The following is a 22,762-nucleotide window of genomic DNA, read 5'->3' as shown; positions in this document are numbered from 1 at the left end:
AAAATCACAGCCTGCTTCAACAGGCAGTTTACCTACTTTCCCCTTCTTTTGGGAGTGGAATGGGATTAAGAACGGATAAAATTTCGTGGTTAAAAACACACTAACTAAAACTTTTGGATGGAAAAATAAGTAAGGTTTATTTCTTTGCCAACAAGGTATGTTGGGTTCTCTGTTTTGACAAGACCCAACTAATGCTGGTTACATGCTAGTGTTTCAACAAAGCTATAATGAATTTGAGAATGACAGAGGATACAAATATAACGACCATATCCCTTGAGAAGATTCAAACAAATGCTGCTGTCAGAGGAGCCAACTTTTACCACAGTTTTTCTTTTGGGGCAATTACTGTATCTTTTATTTCCCTCTTTCCGATTACAGCTCATCTGTGTCCCCACACCCTTACAAACTAGAAACAAACTACAACTCATTCCACAAACACAAGGAACGCTTACAAAGCTACTGCAAAGCACAAAGCTGTCTTCTAACATATTCTGATTCACTGCCTTTTACAGACGAGCATGAGACGGATCATACAGTTCTTCCTCTTTCAAATCTATAAGCTCTTTGTAAATGAGCAATGAATTAACCCATTCATCAGCTTTGAGAAGGAATTTAACATTATTATTAAAATTTTGAAAGGGAAACTGAGGCACAGATAAATAAAAACTTATTATATCTAGCTCTTTTACTGTCTTATATCCCCCTAATCTTTAAAACAGAAGATGTTTTCTTACTCATTAGTGTTAGAGCCCCTTTGGGAAAGCCTATCTGCTCCTCAGAATGTGCTGACAGTACAAACTACAGGAAAGCGAGTCAATGGGATGACAAAATATAGGCACAAATATTAATGCTTCGTGGAGGTGCGGAAATTACAGTGAGAGACTTGAAAAAGCAAGGGAAGAACCAGACAGCAGCGAACAAGGAAACAATAGTGATAGCAAGAAGGGAGGCAACGCTCTGAGAAACTCAGTGCTGAGAACGTAGATTGCGTTCAGAACAGGAGAGTTTAATGACTGATCAGAAAATGCTCCAAACCCCACAAGCCTACATAAGGAAAAAAAGCATCTGCAATGAACAGTGCCGTAACGACACAACTCCAGATTCTGGTCTTTCATTCCCACAGGGCTACAGTGAACACTTAAAAAATTTACTGCCATTCCACTTGTCAAGTAAAATGACACGCTGCGCAGCTCTGCTTGAGACAGAAAATATTAAAGGCAATGATCAGTCCTTTCAGTACCTGAAAAATATTTTGCTGTCTTGGATACTAGCAGGAAAAGAAAAACAGCTTGATTTTTTGGTTAATAAAATCTGCAAAACTTAATCAGATGTTTAGTATTAAAGAAGCTTTTCAGATGTTAAAAGCAAATAAAACAGACAAATCCAGAACTGCTAATTATATGCTATTTTTTTAGCCTCGCATTTTATTTATAGATATGTACTGCAACAGATTACATTTTTAATTCTGTAAGAGTAGCAACAACAGAAAAGGAATCTGCTTGGAAGGCCACTGAACAGCGACTGCTCAGACTGTAAAATCCGAGTGATAGCGAGTTCGTCTCCTTTTCTGATCACTGCACAATCACAAGGTTAAGCAGCTGCTCCCAAAGAAGAGCCTTGTTTCCTCGGAGCAGTGCTCAAAGGTGCTGACCATGTAGGTGTAAATACATCTGTCTTTTGCCATTTGCAGTAATACATGCCTCCTACACTTCTCAGAGCTAGGCAGATGGTCCCTGTCCTGTCTAAATATTACACTGTACAGACTCACATCGCTACGTGTTTCTAGAAATATGAGGGCAGATGTTAAATATGTTAAACACACGCTTTGCCCCCTGGAGGTTTAAGTTAAGGCTGCTGTCTCAATTTGGTTATTTTAGGCATGCCAGGCTCCTTGGATCCTAGGCATTCCTCTTAAATCCCTGCTTTACAAATACAGCTTTTCATGTTAATTTTGTGTACTTTCATCAAATATTTTGGCTGCAGAACAAATGAAGGAAGCTCTCAGCTTAGAGTTACACATCCACACAGGCTTCACTGAAAATTAGGATCCTCATTCATGAAAACTCTATTTACACAACAGGGTATTTCCTATGACTGTTGCTTCCCGCTTTTGCATAAGCCTCACTGAATATTTTAAATTTTATTAGTTTTTAAAATTACACAAATTAATATGACCGGGATAGTTTGTGAACAGTAAAATCTACTTAAAGAAGACCATGAATACGAATACTTACTGAATATACTTAAGATATTTAAGAATAAAACATTAAATAGAACAATGTAGACTTATTACATTTGCAATAGTCATAGAAAAGCTTGCTGGTATCACCACAGCATTGAGGCAACAGCCTTTGTAAAGGCCATGGCATGAATTACTAGTGCTTGTTTTCAAACCATCAGCCTCACCAGCGCTCCTATCACCTTCTCTTCCTCCCACTAGACCCTCAGATAGCTTTCAGTTTCTTTCTGTGTCTCATTCCACCTAGTTCTAAGTGTCTATTCCATTTCTAGGAGCCTACAGACTGAGCCCAGAATTACATATCTGTCCTTCTCTTGACTACACTCTTCAAGACTCCTTTTTTTATTTCCCCCTTTTTCAGGAACTGTAATTCCCTGCTCATCCCCAGGTGCACCAGCCTCTTTCTGATCCTACCTCCCTTCCTCTCCTCATCCAACATCACACCCTTCTACACTTCCACAATTCACCTGATTGCTAGCACAATGTATTTCCTCTTGTCTGTGTTTAATTTTAAGCAGGAAAAGAAAAGCAAAAATAAGCAACTGAAATGTATGTGTGGAAGAAGCTAAACCACATCATTGCCCCCATACTGTTTCGTTACCGTTTCATAGATCTCATTTAGAATTACCTGCGAAGTTCAGGAACTTATCAGCAGACAGCCCCTGTGCTTAAGGCAACTGCATGTTCATAGTTCACAATTTGGCTCAGTAAGCCTCATGAAATTCCTGTTTACAGCAGTGAGAGCGGGACTGGATTGTAAGGCAGACATATATATAGACACACATGTATATATATGTGCGTATATACAAGCTTTAGGACCTCATCATGCATACTTAGTGTACTAAACAAAACAGTAACAGATTTTACAGGATGTCCTGAACACTCAAGCACAGAATATGGGAATTTTTCAGGAACAGAGGAAATATCTGCGAGCTCTCGCCTGAAAAATAATTCCCAGTTGATGAAACACAGGGTAAAATTCACTTCATTATTGGGTTTTGAGCAAGAAAGAGGTGAAGCAAGCAAGGCAGCGCCTGCACCCATCTGCCAGAATGCAGGAAAATATTATGACCCTGTAGGACACTCAATTGTTTTGCCCAATCACGTGCCACACACGATCTATTTTTCTTAAAAACATAAAAGTAATTTGTTTGAACAATCAAAAAGTGAGCAGGAAAACAAAAATAATCGTCCATTAGTTTTATGTATTAATTGCCAAAACACCAGAGATTTGAAATCAAGTAAGAGAAACACATCAGCTGTCAAATAGAATCATTTAACATAAAACCACTAAAGTTTATGAAGCTCAAAAGTCTTCTTAGTTATTATAAAATACACGTATTTTGTAGAGCTTTTCACAACAAATATTTTGAAGCGGTTTATCATGGCACAGGGAGAAGTACAAAAGTGCAGCTGGCTCTGAAATGAGAGTCCACACGTGAATTTCATAGTACAGAACAGTCACTTCAGAGGAGAAACAAGGTCAAGAAAACAGCAGGATTAAGTTTTCTCATTGTACTCAACCTGGCTTACTGTCTTTCCATTTCTGATAGTCAAAAATAATCTCTGCTTGAAAAGTTTGGAAATTAAAATAAACAAATGAAAAAAAAAAGTAAACCCATAACTTATTCTGATTGAATACAGCTCTGCTTATGCTTCACACCAGTTCCTGGTGTGAAACTCTTCCTTGATGTCAGCGTATGGTACTTGCCGTATGGCAAACTGCAAGATGACCCATTCAAACAAACACTCCTGAATTTTTAGAGATTTCTTTCGGGTTTTGCTTACTCATCTTATACTGGGTTTCTTTTCTTTTTCTTCACACCTTCTGCTGCCTTTAAATTACACAGATTGAAATTAAAATAATGAATAAACCCAAGTATCACTAGTAGCACAAATTACTACAGTATTAATTATAAATAACAAGGTTAGGAAAGATTTGTGCAGATATACTTACCCTGTGCGTTTGGTGATGGTCCCCAATGTCATTGGCTGTTTGATTTGAGCAAGAGGCAACACCACAGTCAAACTTGGAAGAGGCAGGAGTCGAGGGTTCCCAGGATTATTGTTTGTGAAGTTATTGTAAGTGTCTTGGCTGTTCAATTTACCTAAGTGGGACAGACGTAATAAACACATTACTGGATTTTTTTCCCTTCAGTTCGCTTTTCTAATAACTGCCTGAAATAAGTAATTGCCAAAAATAAAATAAAAGAAGAAATAAGAAGCACATATTATGAGCAAAACCATATTTTAAAGTCATCTTCATCTCAGGTAAAAAATAAATTATAATGGAGGCAGCAAATATTTATTTTTATATGTGGAGATAAGGTCCCCTGATATGGAAGGGAAAATTATTCCTCTTGCTGCTGCTTGCCTGACAGTTTTGTTCACCAAAAAGTTTTCAAGTTCAATACGAAGAACAAGCGCTGGATCCCCATTCCCTCTTTGGTGGGGGAAAAAAAGGAATATCTGGAAGGGAACTGTTTTCCTAAAGTACCACATACAGTGTTGGTAATTGAAAGTTCTGAAAAGGTCGCTTTTGTTGTCTCTACGGACAAAGGCACATAGAATAGTAATCTGCTGAACCAAGACTGGAGGAAAATAACAAGTAACTCTAGAAAATAAAGCCACACCAACCTACATGTAAAAAATCAAGAAAGTATCAAAAATAAAAAACTTTAAATTAATTTGAAAAAAGAAGTAGAAGAAAACAGAGTACAGGTGCTCAAAATAAAGGAAGGGGAAAATCTAACAAAAAAAATGCTAAATTTAGCTTTTTTCAAAGAGCTCTCTGCTGGATAAACGCCCAGTTTAGATACGCTTTCTTACTTTCTGTATCATTCTGCAGCCACAACCTTTCATTCTGCAGTTAGAAAAGGAAACTAGCTACAAATTTCATGGACAGTAAAGAAAGAAATGTGAAGAAACCAAAGAAAGAAGTTAAACAAAAAAAGGGGCCAGTCTGTTTATAACAGAATCAAAAGTACTTTAAATAGACAAGCAACCGTGAATTAAAAGGTTTAGATCATTAACTTGTTTTTCTGTGTTCCTATAATGCTGTGAAACGCTGGCTTTGTTCTTAATCAAAGGGGAGCCATATTGGGAATTAGGTTCCTAAACAACCGATGCATTCTACACAGATATTATACAAATCCCAGGCCAAATCCATACAATCTGACTGAAGAGCAGCCACCTTTTTTCAAGGAAGAAAAACAGCACAGAAAAGGGTTTCTCACAGGAAGCTGCCTGAAAAGCTTTAATGGTACTTGAGATGGATTGAAAATAGGAAAAGGAAGGCGGAAAAATCTTAATGAATGTCTCATCGTCCTAAAGACACTCAATGCTTCCTTTACCCTTCTTTTAATAGTATATAACTGTAAGCTTAGGGGTTTTATTTGTTTTTTCTACAAAGTCCATAGACCTCTGCATCTTAGAAAAGCACAATAACAAAATTGATGAAATTACAAAGTGTATTTTGTGTTAAGTATCTGGCCTGAACATTGGTCAATACATTTTAAGAGAAATAGCAAGGCTCTAATGAATAACAAGCCTATTGAAGTCTCAGAGAGCAGATTTCATTAATAGCAATTTTCCTGCACCAACTTGGAATAAAAAGAAACAGGAAAGGGGGGAAGAAACCCCAGCTCAGTTTTAAATTACAACCGAGATGCAATTCAGTTTTTTAAGATTAGTTTCATAATGCATTCTTGGTTCTTGTAGAAAGGAATATGAATAGTTTTCTGAATTATTGTCTAATTAGTTACTGTTGCAGTAATCAAGGCCTTGCTAAACGTGTTTCGCTCCCCTGCGCTCACCACGTGCAACTGCGTGATACTCAGCAAACAGCGACGGGATCGACACAGGGGCTCCAAATGTCTGTAATTTGTTTTCTTTTACTTGTTAGGAATATAATGATTAACCATGAACTACTGAACCAAATGACTGTGTCGTAATCGTTCCCTCTCTCTCTCCCAAGCCACATTTAATTACCCGGCGCCCTCTGCTCCCAACACCACGCAGTTTTCCATATGCAAACCGTTCAGCTGGTTCATAGAATATTTGCATGTGGAGAAATGAGGCATTCACAGATGCCCTTCCTACACAAGGATGAGCTGCTACAGGATGAGGAATCCCAAGGCAGTTAAGGATGCTCAGAAAACCACAGGATTAAGTCATCACTTAGGAGTTTTTTATTAATTGTAGCAACAACACCCTACAAATTTTTAGGCTCACACATAAGGCACGGGTGGACGAGGTGCTAAGGGGAATGGTTTAGTGTTTGATGGGAATGGTTGGACTCGATGATCCGGTGGGTCTCTTCCAACCTGGTTATTCTATGATTCTATGATTCTATAAGCAAAGAAGAAAGTAAACAAAAAAATAATGAGACTACACAAAGAGAACTGAAAAAGATTATTCTAAGATTATACTTATTTGAAAAAAAAAAATCACAAGCAAATATTTAATTTTTAAATGTCTAACAATGTGATGTATACAAACATCAATAAAACAATAATCTCAAGTAGTGCTCGCAACACACAGCACTTCACAGCACAAACATGGTAACAAAATTCAGCTTTGACAAATGGAAAAGCTGTAAATACCTGACGTGGAGCCCAATAACTGTTGCCTGCCAACGTATACTTTGTGCTGCAATATTCAGTTGCTTAACCACAAATAAATGAAAAGTGATACAAGTCACAAACTAAAAGCTGGAATGCTACAAAATGGAGACAATTTATTTCTGACAGTAAGTTTTTCTTGAGAATCCGACCACAAGTAAAGCTAAAGAAAATTGTGCTTAACAAAGTAAAAATTTTTGCTTTTGTTAGCACCTACTTATTTCTAGCTATCTTTATGATGGAAAGGTTCTCAACTGTTATATCTTTGCTGTATGTTGCCTCAGACCTATCAGAGAGGGACATGCTTGTCATCTTAACTCCACAGCCCTAGGAGCCAGTAAACGTACTATATGACCAGGGCATTAAGCAAAAGCTGCATTGTGCATTCTGAATTCCATTGGAAGAAAACAGCGTTGCGTATTATGCTTAATAAGTCAATTTAAAACCCCATAATTTCATGGTGTGCTCTTGTACCTATCTAGAAATCTGACAAAGTCGCCAGCCGTTCCTCCAGCTCTTCGAAGCAGGAAACTCCTCCTGCAGTAAATGGGAGTTGTGTGTGCACAGGGCTGCCATATCAGGCCAAAAGAGCACAAAGAATGCAGTCAAGCATCAACATTATTTCTACAGCTCAAGCAGTTGTTGATTCACTGTCAAAGGACAAGCAACAAATAAGGCAAAGTTTAAGTCTGCTAGAAATAGCAAAGATTTTTCATGCAGCAGAATCCTGTACTCAAGCCACCTTGCCACGTGTGGACAGTATATATTTGTGAGGAAATAGGCATATTAAATAAAGAATAATGCCCTAGAATCATAGCTTCAATAGAGCAGCTTCACTTAGCACTGACAATTTAACTTCAAATGCTAACTTGGTTGTACACTGACAGCTACACACACATCATGTCCTATTGACTCTTCAAGAAATACTTTCTATTGCAGTTAATTTAGAGAAAATTAATCGTCACCATTGCAGTTTCATGGCAAACATGTCCTCCCAAGAATCAGTCCGAGCATTTCCAGCACAGCATCCCAAACAATGAGGTACTTCCCCTTGGCAACCACCCAGAGCATGAGCTTAACAGCCCTCAGGACCCCAGGCAAGGCCAGTCCTCTCGGTCAAGTATTTGTCTTTCTATGGGCTGCCACAAAAGAGATTTTTAGATGTCAGTTGAAGAGCTGTGCACAGAATATGTTAAAGTCAGTTTAGGGTAATGTTTTTTGGGTTTTTTTCCTGTGTGCATCCTCCTGTGCGCCTGCACTCCCCCTCCAGCTTGGGCTACAGCTCAGGACACAGGCAAAAGGCAAAAGGAAGCACTTGCATTTTCACTCACATATTACAAACTCAAGGTCCAAATCCTTATCACAACTAAACCCAAGTCACAAAAACTCTTACCCTTAATCCTAATTCAGTCTTTTAGACTTCTGTTGAGAAACAGAAAAGAAAAAAAAGTCTCATGTCTCAATTTAAGCTGGTGGTAAATAATAATTTTAATAAGGGACTTGCAAAAAGTCAGGGATGTTGTAGCTCTGGTATTCTGAGAGCAGAATTGCATTTACAAGTGTAGCATTAGCTTGAGTAAATGTTGGCTACTGAGACACAGAAACCTGGACCAGCTCTGCCCCGTATCTGTCTGCTGGAAGTCTGCAGCAAAACCACCAAATTCTGAGCCACACTTCTCCAGACATTTTATTCCACAAATATTCAAAGCAACAATGGATTAAGTTGAGGTTGAAAGTGAAGAAAGAAAGCAACAATGGGCTTTGTTGTCAGAGGGAGGGAGTGGCGTCCGTGCCGGGGTGTATTCCCAAGCCAGCCATCGGTAACAAACTCGCTTCCACCGAGGAAAAAAGGGAGGCCTGAAAGCACCGGACAAAAGAAATCCCAGCAGACAAAGAAAAAACAAATTAAAAGCACCATTATAAAACACAGATGCTATAAGGAAAATAAACTTCACAAGATTTACTGGGTTTTGACAAAGCTGGACATCTGTGGAAAAGCCATCAGGAGCTGCTCTCAGGTAGAGCCTGGCCAGGCTCGTGTCCCCGCAGCTTCACCCTCACATCCCCATCACACCAACCTCCTGCCTCACAGCTGCGTGGAGGAGTCTCCCTCCATTCCTCACACACCTTCACCACGGCCACAGCCACTTACCGACAGCTACCGTTTGCACTGATGATTATTTTATTTGCAGTTCTCGTTAAACCTATAAAATACTCTTCGTATGAATGTGAGATATAAACGTTTGATCCAACTACACGTTTCTAAGTTTTCAAAATACACTTTTGGACTTGAAAGCTGCGCTTAGGGGAAAACACAGCAGACTTGTGAGTTTGTAACGCTGTATAAAAAAGCACTCAATCAACTGAAAGTACCACAGTAAACTTGTCCTCTTCTGGTCAGCTGATGAATTCAGGACACATTTCAAGCTGGGCAGCACCTGCAGGGAGTACTTCAGGGCACTAGTGTCAGAGATCATCTCTGAGGAGAGAGGGAGGAAACCAGCCTGATTTTTGCAGCTAATGACATAAATAAACATCAAAATGCAGTGCAGCAGATAAGTCCTGCTCATCACCTTAATATGACTAAACCACTTCTTGCCTGATCCAAACCCTGCTCTACCACAACTCGAACACAGATCCTAGCCCCGCACGCAGCAACTGCCTCAGCCCATCAGGTGGAAAGGGAACTCAGTAATTCACAGCTGAGCTTAAAACCAAAACAACACCTGAACAGCTAAGGGATGCAAATACCAACTTACCACCAAAAGGAAATTAAATCATTTGCAGCCATTAAATCTCCCCTGGCAGTTTCAATTGCTTACAGCACCGCCCTTCATTCAAGTGTTGTGGGATCCTCTTTTGCGTAGAGAAATTCCACCCTGTTGGCGAGCAAAGCAATCGGACTTGGCCCTGACAGTGTTTCTGGTAAGAATGTAATGATCGTAAGGATTTTAGTTTCTCTATATACTTTACATGAAAAACTAAAGCGGTATTGAGCACCTCTCAGCCTTTTAATAGAGTTATTCTATGTTCTACATTTTTCTTCCATTACTCCAATACAAAAAGCTTAGTAATGCAGTGTCATTAAAATTCAAAATCCGCTTGATTAGCTTTTATATCTTACAGTATTTCAGAGAATACATTTCAAAGCATACCATATAGTTTACTGACATTAACACTACATATGAAACATCTTTAGTTTGGTAAATAAAAAGACAATAACTTGAGGCTATGCAATCCTGCAGAGGCTGAGTTGTACAAAATGAACTGGGTTTGACCAGTATTTCTGCTTAGTGTAACACCGAAGTTTCCTCAACTAAACATTGTATAATCATATAATGCAAGGGAAATAGAATCCTTTCTAACCATCAGACAGAAAAGATCAGGAAAGACAGAAGTGTCATGGATGTGGTAGTTTATTTTGCTTTGCTTTCTATTCAATGCAAAAAGTTTCCCGGATGAGAATGAAAAGCTTCCCAGCTCCAGTTCCAAGACTTTCACCCTCGTTTCTGACCTTTTCTCAGACATGTTCCAGTATAATCTGTAATCTACTACAGTCGGAAGAGGAAACAGCAGCACCCTGGTGAGAAACACTGCCTTGTGACCTGAATAAAGAACCCTGTAGAAGCATTGCTGGCTCACAGAAATAATTTGGAAGAACCCGACAGACAAATTCAATAGTGTCCCAAGAAACACGCTCGATGCCACAAGCGCTAATTACTGCCAATGTGGGCTTTTTCTTTTATGCTTTGTTTTATTCGGTCAAATATGCTTTATCTTTCTTTGTACAACGTTACACGTTTCCTAGAAGAAGTCAGGAACCTAATTATTTCAGTTAATGATCACTTCTGCAGTAAACTAAAATTACACTGCGATTTCCTTGAATTGTATCCTACCCAATTTAGTTTCACTTCACACCCTAACCCTCAATATCACCAATACAATTAGACCCATTAAAAGAAGAATATTATGTATTTGTTACAGCATGTAATCTAACTACTTGGAGCAAATATTTCTCTCAGCTAAACTGGTTCAAGTCCAAAATCTATCACTAACTTGATTCCATTGAAATTGACGGGAGAAAATAATGCAGCCAGTTGTTTTCATGTTTAAAACCATTAGATATTGCACTTTTTGAAATTCAACTGCACTAAATCTCACGATCATCCTAAAAAAGCAGAACTTTCTCTCCAGTTAGATCCAAGCGAGGCAGGTGACGGTGACAGGAGACCTCCTAAATTAGCATATTCTGCTGAGACACGTGAGCGCCAGTCCAAGTGTTTCAGAGTCGTCTGCCCCCTCATCTAAGCTCCTTGAACCTCAGCTCCTTCAACTGCTCATCAGTGCCATCCACTCAAAATCCAAAGAAGGTCTCATAATATTCCCTTCCCCCTTCTGAAGTTTCTCTTTCTCCTACTACCTTCAGTTTCACAAACTTTGTCCCTCAGTTAAAAAGAATTCCACTGATACATGAAAATCTCCTCCTGTCCTCGGCAAAGGTTAAAGCAGAGAGGAACTCAGGAATTCTCTACCTGGCCAAAGATGGATTGTGAAAGAATGGTTTAAACCTCAAGCTGGGATTTGAATCTGTCATTTACTTCTACAATTAGTGATGTATGGCTGGCCGTTTCACCTGCCTCCACGCATGTTTCTTTTTTTCCTGCATGGAAAAGAAATTACATTGACAGTCCAGAGGAATCAAAAAGGAGAGGAAGCCACTTCTGTCAGAACAGTGACAGTGTCCTGGGCCCCATGGTACCTCTCACCGGCAGCTGTGAGAACATCCACAGAGTTAACTGCCTTCTGTAAAAAATACCTCCTTGAAAATCTAAGACAAATGCCTGCTTCTCCCCTTGCTGTTTCCCCTCCTCATTCTGTGCAGGTATCAGTTTGCTGCATTAAAGCTCCCCAAAGACATGCACAGTAAAGGTGCCTTGAAGCACCCCCTTGGAAACCCCCCCCTTTACTACCACACACACAAGGCTCGCCTAATAATCATCTTTTGGGACTTATTTAAGTAAAAATATTGTTGGTGCAAAGCTCAAGTCCATTTATGGGCAAAATTCTCCTTGAAGTAAAAACAACAACACAAGCTGATTGCCAGCTGTTGGCTCCAGGCTTTGCACAGCAATAAAGCAGGCAGCAGCAGCAACACTTCAGCTGGTTTGCTCCAGATGGTGGTTACCAGCAAAATCAGCCAAACTGGGCTTTCTCCTCTTAGGTCATCTCGAGTAAATGCCAGCCACAGGCATGGAGGGGTCCAGACATTGTCATTCCATTAATACCATACCTTGCACCTTCAATTCTTCACAGATTCAAAGACTGCAAGATTAGTTTCTTGCAACTGCTATGGAATACCTTGCAAACAAAGGCAAAGGTGCCCTGTCCATCCTTCCCAGCGCGTGGCCCAAAGCCAGCTCTGGAGCAGAAGCTGTGGCTGTAGCTACCATAACACTGCACTTGAGTTTGCAAACTCTTCCGAGGAAAGGACTGTGTGAGCTCAGATTTAACACTCCACTAATGAGGTTATCATACAGGCAGCTTCTACGCACTGTGTAGAGGCTCTGTTACTCCAATTTCTTGCACGTGGGAATTTTACTAATGCTGTCTGCTGGTGAATGATGAAGCGCTTGAGAAAACAAGTATGCGCTATTACTGCCCCTTGTCCTGTCTATCAATCATAATTCATACCAGCAGAGTTTTGAATTCAAAGCCTTCTTTCAGGGACGACTCCGAGATGCTTCAACATACTGAGCTTTAGGAAATTGGGGTGTCTCAGACTTCTCTTTCATGTGATGCAGAATAAAATAATCTTTATGAACTTATTTTTTTTGTATTGGGACAAATACTGTCTTAGAAACTGTGAGTGACTGGTCTGGGAATTTCTGAAGGACACCTCTGTATGCAGCTGTGCTGGGTGAGGAGACACGGGAAGTTTAATAGCAGGCTCTCACCCAAAGGGCTTAGCTTATTAGAAATTAGCATTGACAACAAACTACATGTTAATATGTCTGAGCCTTTTTTTCCTCCCCACCTTTTTACCCATGCCTTATTTTCCCTTGCTCTAGCTGCGCCAATTAGCACAAATGTTTTATTATCTGAATTCAATCCAGGTTGAATACACAGTATTTATCGCAAGTTACGCGGGAAAAAAGTGCCTTGAGAACCACTGCATATGAGAACTTGATAATAATATCCATGGATAATTATAATAAATGGCTTGTCTGAAACACCCATAGAATAGGAACTGAAGTAAACCATAGCAATCTCTCTCCCTCTTCCACCCACCACACACCCTCTGCAGCTCTGCTCTTTTTACCCACGACCGTTAAGGACGTTTTCTGGCTCTGTGACAGCATCGTGACTCAGGTCATGAGAAGTGTCAAAGATGCATTTCCTTGAGATGGGAAAAAGCAACTGATTTTAACAGCTCACAAAGACTAAGCAAAAAGAATAAGCCCAATCAGCATATTTAAGGGTAAAGATAAACCTTTTAAAAGATACAAGTATATTTTATTTCCAATCTTAATGCTTACGTTTCTTTCCATAAAGTGTTTACATTTTTCAGACTACCAAAAATGCACAGTTGATTTAAATGCCTTACTTAAGAATAATAAATTGAAAAAAAGACAACAAGAGCAGCACCCCTTTACTGTAATAAGCAATCAATGATCATGTACACAAGGAATCGGATTCAGACTGCAGGGACGAGGGATCGGCCCTGGATTCCCTCTCCGAAGTGGCTGTGCCCCAGAACACCATTGCCAGGGGAAGCAGGAGGTGTCTGGGCTTAAACTCAGCAGGTCCATCAGATAAAACAACTGTCCCCACCAGCTCTTGTCCCATTCTTTTCCCTCGCTGGTCACTACCACAGAGCTTCACATGCTTTCACCCTCCTTCATGCCAAACCTTACTTGTCATATAACACCTTCAATACTTAAACTTTTTCCTTCAGCTGATATGGTCTCTTGAAAAATTCTAGATTCTACTTTCTCACCTTCTGATCAAACCTAGACCAGGCTTTTATCAGGTGAGCAAAGCCACTTTTTTGTCATTTCACTGATGGCAGCTCCCTCAAACCACTTACATTCCTTGACCCACCAAGAAATTTCCGGACCACACTGTCTCCCTGCGCTAAACCTCTCTTCTCCTGATCTAATCCGAGCCTTTCCCTTTTTGTGCTTTGGACATGAACAACATTCAGAAAACTCTTCCTGCACCGCTCCTTCAGTGACCAGCTCTCTTCAGCTGGTTTGTTATTTCAAAGCTCAACCTTAGTGACTGTTTTTAAGCTCATTTCTCCTGAAAACACTGTTGAGCTGCACACAAGTGTATCAAGTCCTCTGCATGGATGCTGAAAGCATCCTAAGAAGCCATAAAGCGTTGGAGCACACTCCTTCTCATGTATCACCAATATCACTGCTTATCAATTTCCAGCTGGCAAGAACTGCAAAACCCTATCAGCAGCGATGCATAATCTGCTAGACGTCTTTATTACTCACCCTGTATGGGAAGGAAATACACCAGCCTGTCTTTTACATACCTGGTTAGCTGGTGAGATTTGCAGATGGAAAACCATTGTTTCACTGTAAATTAAGAGGAAGTAATCAAGGGAAAAATTGAAGAACAATAGAATCCCAAAATGTCATTTTATTAAGTCATTTCCAGAGAAACACTTAAAAATCCAGTCACCACATCTCCTCAGACTCCCTCAGTACATGCCTCTGACACATCAACACTTGACCCTATAGACATTTTCTTCAGTTTGAGGTTACCAAGACTGAAATTATCCATCTTGACAGGAAAACTTCAGTGGGACGCTCACATCTGTGGTAATCCAACTCCTCTCTGCCTTCCACCTTCCTTTCACCTCCCGATCCATCTTTGACATTGTGGTCTCCTGTGCACTACCTATTACTTCCCCTCCGCATGTCTACCCACAGCCTTTCTGAAACAGTTTGCCTTGACCACCGCTACAGCATTTGCTGTGCTATATCACTCAGCTATATATTTTTACACTTCATATCTCAAGAACTACAATTCCCTTCTGATGTCAGCCTCATTCACTTTTCAATTTATCTGGAATACTGGCAACATCTTTTTCAAATATAAAGGCAAACGTACATAAGCCCCAGTTTTGGATCGACACTATTTATAAAAGCCCACTTCTAAAACACTTTATATACAGATACAAACTTCCCTTGTGACAGACTTTATCAGTCTACTCCCTTACTTATCTGAAGGGAATGGACCTTCTCCTTCCACTTCAGAAACTATCCAAAATATACCACCCATTTTTTTCACTCCCCTGATTCTCCATCCATTAAAAGAAAAAGGGGGAAAAACCCCAAAACCAGCAGCTACAAACACAGCTCATTTACAACCAGCAAGCTTCCAGCCAGTACCCAAACTGGTGCTCACTGCCAGCCATTCCTACCTCTTCTTCCCTGTTTTACACATGCAATTTGGGAGCTCGCTGTGCTCTGGGGGTCTTCTGTGGGCAAGAGGCTTCATAAAGCCCTGGGACCTCTCCGGAAGGAAGTAATGGTCTCTAGAAGTCATTAGCACAGAATTCCCACCAGGTAAATTCTTTTTTTTTCCCCCAATTTCATCAAAAGAGCTGTCAAACACCGGAACAGACAACCCAGGAGGGTTGGTTGCTATCCCTAGAGGGATTTAAAAGATGTGCGGATGTGGCAGTTAAGGACATTTTTAGTGGTGGACTTGGCAATGTGAGGTTTATGGTTAGACTTGACAATCTTAAAGGTCTTATCTAACCTAAACGATTCTGTAATTCTCCAATTCTGTGAAAAATCATAGAATCATAGAATGCTTTGGACTGGAAGGGACCTTCAAGCCCATCCAGTTCCAACCCCCTGCCATGGCCAGGGACACCTCCCACTGGATCAGGGGCTCCAAGCCCCATCCAACCTGGCCTTGAACACCACCAGGAATGGGGCAGCCACAGCTTCCCTGGGGAACCTGGGCCAGGGCCTCCCCACCCTCATAGTGAAGAATTTCTTCCTAATGTCTAATCTAAATCAGCTTAAAACCATTCCCACTCACCCTGTCCCGGCACTTCCTATTAAAAATGTAAAGAGAAACTTCAAATTGGACCGTGAAATCCAGAGAATCACCACCTATTTTAGGCAGTTCATTGCCCAGCAAATGTGGAGGGTTTATAGAAGTAGTTAAGTGACTGCAATGTAAATTCTCCCTCCAATAATAAAAACAAAGCTCTATTCTTGCTACTACTATTTGGGCTACAGAGATGATGCAAGGGCTGGAGCTCCTCTGCAGCGAGGACAGGCTGAGAGTCAGGCTTCAGCCTGGAGAAGAAAAGGCTCTATGGAAAACTTAGAGTAGCTTCCAGTGCTGAAAGGAGCTACGAGAAAGCTGGAGACGGACCTTTTAGAAGGGCATGGAGCAACAAGACAAGAGGGAATGGCTTTAGATTGCATGGGGAAGATTAAGATTAGGTATTAGGAAGAAATTCTTCATGATCATAGAATCATAGAATCACCAGGTTGGAAAAGACCCACGGGATCATCGAGTCCAACCATTCCTATCAAACACTAAACCATGCACCTCAGTGCCTTGTCCACCCGTCCCTTAAACCCCTCCAGGGAAGGGGACTCAACTCAGCCTCTGCCAGGGACCAATGACCCTTTCTGTGAAAAATCTTTTCCTAATGTCCAGCCTAAACTTCCCCTGGCGGAGCTTGAGGCCATTCCCTCTTGTCCTGTCCCCTGTCACTTGGGAGAAGAGGCCAGCACCCTCCTCTCTACAACGTCCTTTCAGGTAGTTGTAGAGAGCAATGAGGTCTCCCTTCAGCCTCCTCTTCTCCAGGATAAACACCCCCAGCTCTCTCAGCAGTTCCTCATCAGGCCTGTTCTCCAGCCCCCTCACCAGCTTCGTTGCTCTTCTCTGGACTTGTTCCAGAGCCTCAACATCCTTCTTGTGGTGAGGGGCCCAGAACTGAACACAGGATTCGAGGAGCGGTCTCCCCAGTGCTGAGTACAGAGGGAGAAGAACCTCCCTGGACCTGCTGGTCACGCCGTGTCTGATCCAAGCCAAGATGCCATTGGCCTTCTTGGCCACCTGGGCCACCGCTGGCTCATGTTCAACCAACACCCCCAGGTCCCTCTCCTCCAGGCAGCTTTCTAGACAGACTTCTCCTAGTCTGTATCTGCCCAGGGTTGTTGTGCCCCAAGTGCAGGACCCGGCATTTGGCCTTGTTAAACCTCATCCCATCGCTCTCAGCCCAGCGGTCCAGCCTATTCAGATCCCTAAAGCCTGGAGCCAACCGACTCTACGATCCTAAGCGAACTGGAGTGTCAGTCAGGCGCGTTGTGCGCGGCAGAAGCCACGTGTGGACTCCCCCAACTCAAACCATCACGTTTAATAGAGAAGCGAACCAACCCCAATCCCCCCCTCCACTCACCACCCCCATCCCGGCCCCGGGGCCGATGGGCGGGTGGAGGGCGCCCCCTGGCGGCCTCGCCCCGCAGCGCCGGGCAGAGGCGGCGGCGCCTTTCAACACCAGCCGGGGCAGAGACGGATGGGGTGGGAAAGGGATTTGCAGGAGAACTCCAACTGCCAGGGGAAGCTGGAAAAGCAATTAGGTGAAAGGACGCTCGAATAAAATAAAATAAAAAAAAAAAAAAATCAAACAAACCCAGCGCAGCGCGGTCCCGTGGATTAAACAAACAGGAACGTTCGAAGCGGATTAGAAGCAAAATTCAAGCCTATTCCGCACCTCGTTCTGTTGTTTTATACATTTATCAACGCGATTTTCTGTCCAGAGAAGCTACGGTTTACAAAGAGGAGAAAATAAAGCTTAAAAAATGCCTTTTTGAATAAGTCCTATCGGCTCGTGTTCACAGCGCCGGCTCTGGAGTCAAACTCGGGAGAGGAACTGCCCTCCAGCGCTCCACGTTATTATACAGTTAATTTTCTTTGAAACTATTTTTGTCTGCCTCTCTCTAAATAGGTGGTTTCTTAAGTGAGTGTTACTTAAAGGAAACCAATCTGTTTTTCAGGAAGGGCTGATGATGTCAGTCCTTTCAACTCCGCTTTCCCATAAGAATTCTTCTAGTAAAAGGAGTTTCACTCTGGGAAATAGTGAAAAGTAACGAGAAAATATTTAAAGCATCCCAGGCTGCATGTTTATCGAACTTCTAGTTTTATGCTCAGATTTTAATCGCGCTGCGATTGTAACAAACAAAGGAAACGTGAGAGAAAACCTTCCTGATTTTCAAAATTGAAAGGTTTTCCAATGAAAAACAGGCTATACTAAAATACTTTTAAAGAGCTAAATAGAAGCCTGAATGCAATATATAGATAACAACATGGTTTTTCATAATTCTAAATTCATATCCTCTATTTCAGCATTAGATGTGAAACAGAATCACTGTATAGCGAGAACGGTCTTTTGGCAAAACTACACCATCCAAGTAAATACATGATTCCCCAACAAAACAATAAGACAAATTCAGAGCATGGTATTATTATAGGATGTGTGGATGTGTAGCTGCAGGTCCAATGTGTGCTTAACTTACTATTAGACATTATGGCTGGTTCCGATACTGGAAATCCCTGTGGCCAACAACATAAAAACCTCTTAGTAGAGCTAGAGAGACTTTAACTTACTGGTGGTGCAAGAAATAAAGATCATAACATACTGTACATTTTAGTTTGCAGAATAAAATAATTATCTAGAGCTTTCAGTCTTCCAAGTAAAGCACTGCATTTCCACAGCTAAACACTCCTTGCCATTCACACATGGATGTCCTGAAGATAACACGGGATACATTTGTATAATGAGGGACATAGTTGTGTTCTAACTACTCATCCATTAATCCCCACAGAGTATCTGTGAGACAGGCAAGTGCCATGAACACCATTTTATACAAGTAAAAAGGTCATATAAGGCCATATTTTACCCTAATTTTCAGTCTCACAACCAACTGATGTCATAGTAGTCTTATAATAGTAAAAGCCCATAAAAGGATCCCACCCTAACTTGGATATTACCGACAATACACTCTGGCAATCCAATGGAATGACAAAAATACAACCTCACTGGATTAACAGACAGAATAACCCCAGCAAAATCTGTGTTAGCTATAAAAGGTGCAAAGGAAGTATCTCTTTATCATCTTCTCTTTAACAGTTTACTTCATTCTGTTAAAAAGAACAAAGCCAAACTATGATTCATTTGGAAATGAAATCATCCCCACCCCCTATAAAGGCTGACATTGTAAGGGTAAACAGATCCTAGCGTACTGGAACGAAATGTAAATAGATTGCCTTGCTACTATATACACAGCAAACAGTTTCATTTTGAAACTAGGAGTTAAAAAACAAGTGAGAGAAATATTACAAAGCCTGAACACCGAAAATATTTACAAGAACAAAAGCTAATCACAAGTTAACATCGATAGGTTACAATTGATAATCAGAAAAGAAGATAACAAGCAAGTGCTTTGCTCACTGAAGGCTGGTCCTTTGGCCTAAGGTTGTAGCAACGCTATTGTAATGGGGAAGAAATGGTAGCAGAGGGATTAGCATCAATTTTTCTAACTTAGGTTTTATCAGAACTTTTCCAGATTGCAAAGGACAGAAAAGTAATGATGACATGACTCCACATTCAAAAATCCTCTGGAAATATTTCAGTATTTTACCAAATGGATTATTTAAAACCAAACAATTTTATCTTTTTTTCCTAAGGTTTGCAAGTTACTAACACCCATTCTTACTGTGTGTCCACCTTCAAACTCTTCAATACTGTGAGAATGTGATAAGCACAACCTGTGTTAAGTTGTCCAGAAACTAAAGTTACCTTCCTGTCCTAATCTTCAAGTGTCCACTGCAGCCTTCAAACGGAGCTAATTCATTATATGGAGATAATTTCAAGCAGTGACCACTGCACAAAGACCTCGGGGAAAAAAAATCTGATTTATTTGTATTTCAAAACAGACATTTGAAAACTGAAGCCTTACAGCCCTTGTGACACTTCCATAAATGCTGCTGCATTACTCTCAGTAACTCATCCCTGCATGTCTGTCTTCTGCTGAGAAAATCTGCTCACCATGAGGATCCTAGAGCAAATGAAACTGCTGTCTTTAAAAAAAGAAAGGGTCAAATCTATTCAAAACTTCAAATGTACCTAAGACTACTGTAAAGGCAAAAACTTACTGCTGTTTCCCTTGACAGAAAACAGAATTGGTTGGATGAAAGCTACACAAATTGTAGTTCCTTCCTTTCTGCTACGTGATGTCAACAGTTAAAAGGGATTGGATGTGCCATAGGAAACCTTTATTGCACTCCCCAGTCTGTTTCAAGCTTGATATGCTGAGCTGCTGTACAGCGACAGAAAAGTAAAATGGTAGATGCACAACTGTCTCCAAGGAGAAGGAAACTGCTGATCACGTTTTGGGGGCCTTCCTTCAGCTCCAGGCAGAAAAGCACAGCTCCAGAACAGGTCTGCAGAAAACTTTGGAAAAGTCCAAAGAAAGGAGAAAAGGCTTTTTCTGAGAAAATTCTGGTTCCCTTAATAATCAACAAGTCATAAAAATGTTCCTTTGATTTAGAAACCCCACAAAGGTTCTCTCTATTGCAGCAAAGACATTGACTATGACAGCACAGAGCTGGGCTTTCATAAGCACTTCTAATTCAGCACATCATTAGTGAAGGGGGGCTGTTCCTTGCCCTTTTTAATCCTCTCAGCCTGGAAATGGGTGGCTACCTGAACCAAACTGCTATTTAAACTCACTTCAGTGGAAGCTGTGACTTGCTTTTACTAGAAAGGAGTAAGGATGCAGCAAATCCTGAATCCAAACAAGCAGTTTCCAGTACAGAGCTCGTCAAAGAGAAGGGGAAAAAAGAACAGCATAGACGAAACTGAAGTAGCTGGGACAATGATGATTTTTGAACCTTTATCAGAGGTTCCCCTTCACCTCCATTTAGTTTCTCCAAAGCACATCCACCATTGGAGCAGATTGTACAGATGCATTCTTATAGATTCATTTTTTTCCCTGTGCACGTTATTTGTCACATTGCTCGCCCAATCCCCTCATCCCTCAAAAAAGGTGGACAAAACCTATGCCATCACATTGCCTGGTTTCCAAATTTCTCCTCTGACAGTATTTATTCTGGATATCCATATGTGCTTCACGATCCTCGAGTCCGATGAACAATGAGAATTTTGGGTAACTGCATTTGAATACAGAGCAGATTATTGACTTTGTGCTGGATGGACACAAAACTTGAAATCTAAAGACCCCCAAATTTTCAGTTCAGTATGGAAATTAATAACACAACTGTGATAGTACAGCCTACTTAAGCTAGCTGCAAAATGAGAACTATCTTGCTAAAGTCTACCTTGACTCATTCCTAGATCATCTGCACAGGTTACAAAATCATCTGCACAATACCTGCAGCTCCTTATTTTAAGGAACTCGGTTTTTAGTGGCACAAACTACATGGGCAGAGAGAATGAAACGAACAACTCTTGCAATCTCCAGTAAAACCAATGTTCCTGTAGTTCAGGCTGTGAGCAATTACTACTGGAATGTGAAGCTGAAAGGCTATGAAGAACTTTAGGCCATCATCTCTAAAGGTATTTAGGAACCAAATCTTTTTGAGCCAGGCAGCTACACAGCAGGTACTGAAACATCTTAGAGGACATGAGCATTAATAATTCAAGGAGAAAGGCTTCTTGACAGCGTAAATGGGAGGAACATAAGAAAAAAAAGGGGTTTACCATGGAGCGGTGAGCCAGATGGGCTGCTTGACAGGCCTGGAACCGGGCTACAGCGTCCTCCTTGCTTAGACGTCAGCTCTTGCTCGATCTCTTCCAACCCTGCGCTCTTCTGGAATCGGCTCATGCGATTTACCACCCGGGGTGACATGTGTGTTCGGACACAGGGCTGGCCACCATACGGATTGATAGGAAAAACATGGGAAGTGCCACGAAGCGTGCTGACCACAACCCAACGACAGTCATGGCTGAAGGAGATATCCTGTACCTAGGAAACAGGAGCAAAATGGGAATGCAGTTACCAACGTACACACATCTAACACAGGAAATGGACTATCACGTTCTAAACAAAGACAAAACTTGTTGGAAAAGTGAATTAAAAAACCCTAACTCTAGGCATAACCTTTATTTTTGCATATATACCAACGAACTTGGTATTCAGCATATATTCATTATATATTACAAATATGAACAGCAGTACCACACCCAGTTCCAAAGTTTGTCTACTTTTCCAAAGATTCCAAGATTTCTCTTTTCAACAGGCCTAACTTATGGAAATCATCCACGCTGCAAAGGACTACAGAAAGCCAGAAGAGCTCAGTGTAATTTTCAAAGAGAACTTAGTTCTAAAAAGAGCTGGGAAATCATTTCAACTACATGTTTTGTCTCTTGCTTGTTTACTTCAGTTTTTAGAGATTACCCATAAAGAGGTAAAGGGAGAGATGAGAACAAGAGAGAAATCTCACCACTGGGCCTGATTTGGACAAATACTGGCACTCAAAACCGCATTTTAAGTCAACAGAAATACCACGTCCTATATAACCTTAACAAACCCCAAATCAATGTATTTTCAAAAGCTGACAATAATGGTCTCTAATCCCACTATTATCGGTTTATCCCTTGGTGGAATTACCATTTATCCAGGTACCCCTGGACTTACGCTCTTTTTTCATTTTGAAATTCTGGCAAGGAACTGAACAACTTTGACCATTTCTTTCTAGAAAACCACTCCATTTTACACATAACAATCTTTATTAATCTGCTATTAAAGTCCCAGGAAAGACCCCAGTTACATTTCTTCTTATGCACATGACTGCTTATCCACATCTAAGAAACACAAGTCTTATTATAGCTTAA

At 40.9% G+C, this 22,762-nt stretch overlaps 1 protein-coding gene across 9 annotated transcripts in view; it reads right to left on the bottom strand.

Annotated features, from left to right (window-relative positions):
* The window catches only part of BCAS3 (BCAS3 microtubule associated cell migration factor), a 344,616-nt gene that overhangs the window by 220,121 nt on the left and 101,733 nt on the right, over nt 1–22,762 (bottom strand). For all 9 annotated transcript variants that reach the window (XM_069874131.1, XM_069874133.1, XM_069874129.1 and 6 more), the window contains exons 15-16: nt 21,629–21,893; nt 4,197–4,347 (exon numbers count right to left, since the gene is read on the bottom strand). In XM_069874131.1, coding sequence (XP_069730232.1) covers nt 4,197–4,347; nt 21,629–21,893 — 416 coding nt within the window. The remainder of the gene's footprint in view (nt 1–4,196; nt 4,348–21,628; nt 21,894–22,762) is intronic.

Source organism: Phaenicophaeus curvirostris, chromosome 21 (genome assembly GCF_032191515.1).
Source record: "Phaenicophaeus curvirostris isolate KB17595 chromosome 21, BPBGC_Pcur_1.0, whole genome shotgun sequence".
Taxonomy (NCBI): domain Eukaryota; kingdom Metazoa; phylum Chordata; class Aves; order Cuculiformes; family Cuculidae; genus Phaenicophaeus; species Phaenicophaeus curvirostris.
This window is presented reverse-complemented; position numbering and strand designations above follow the sequence as displayed.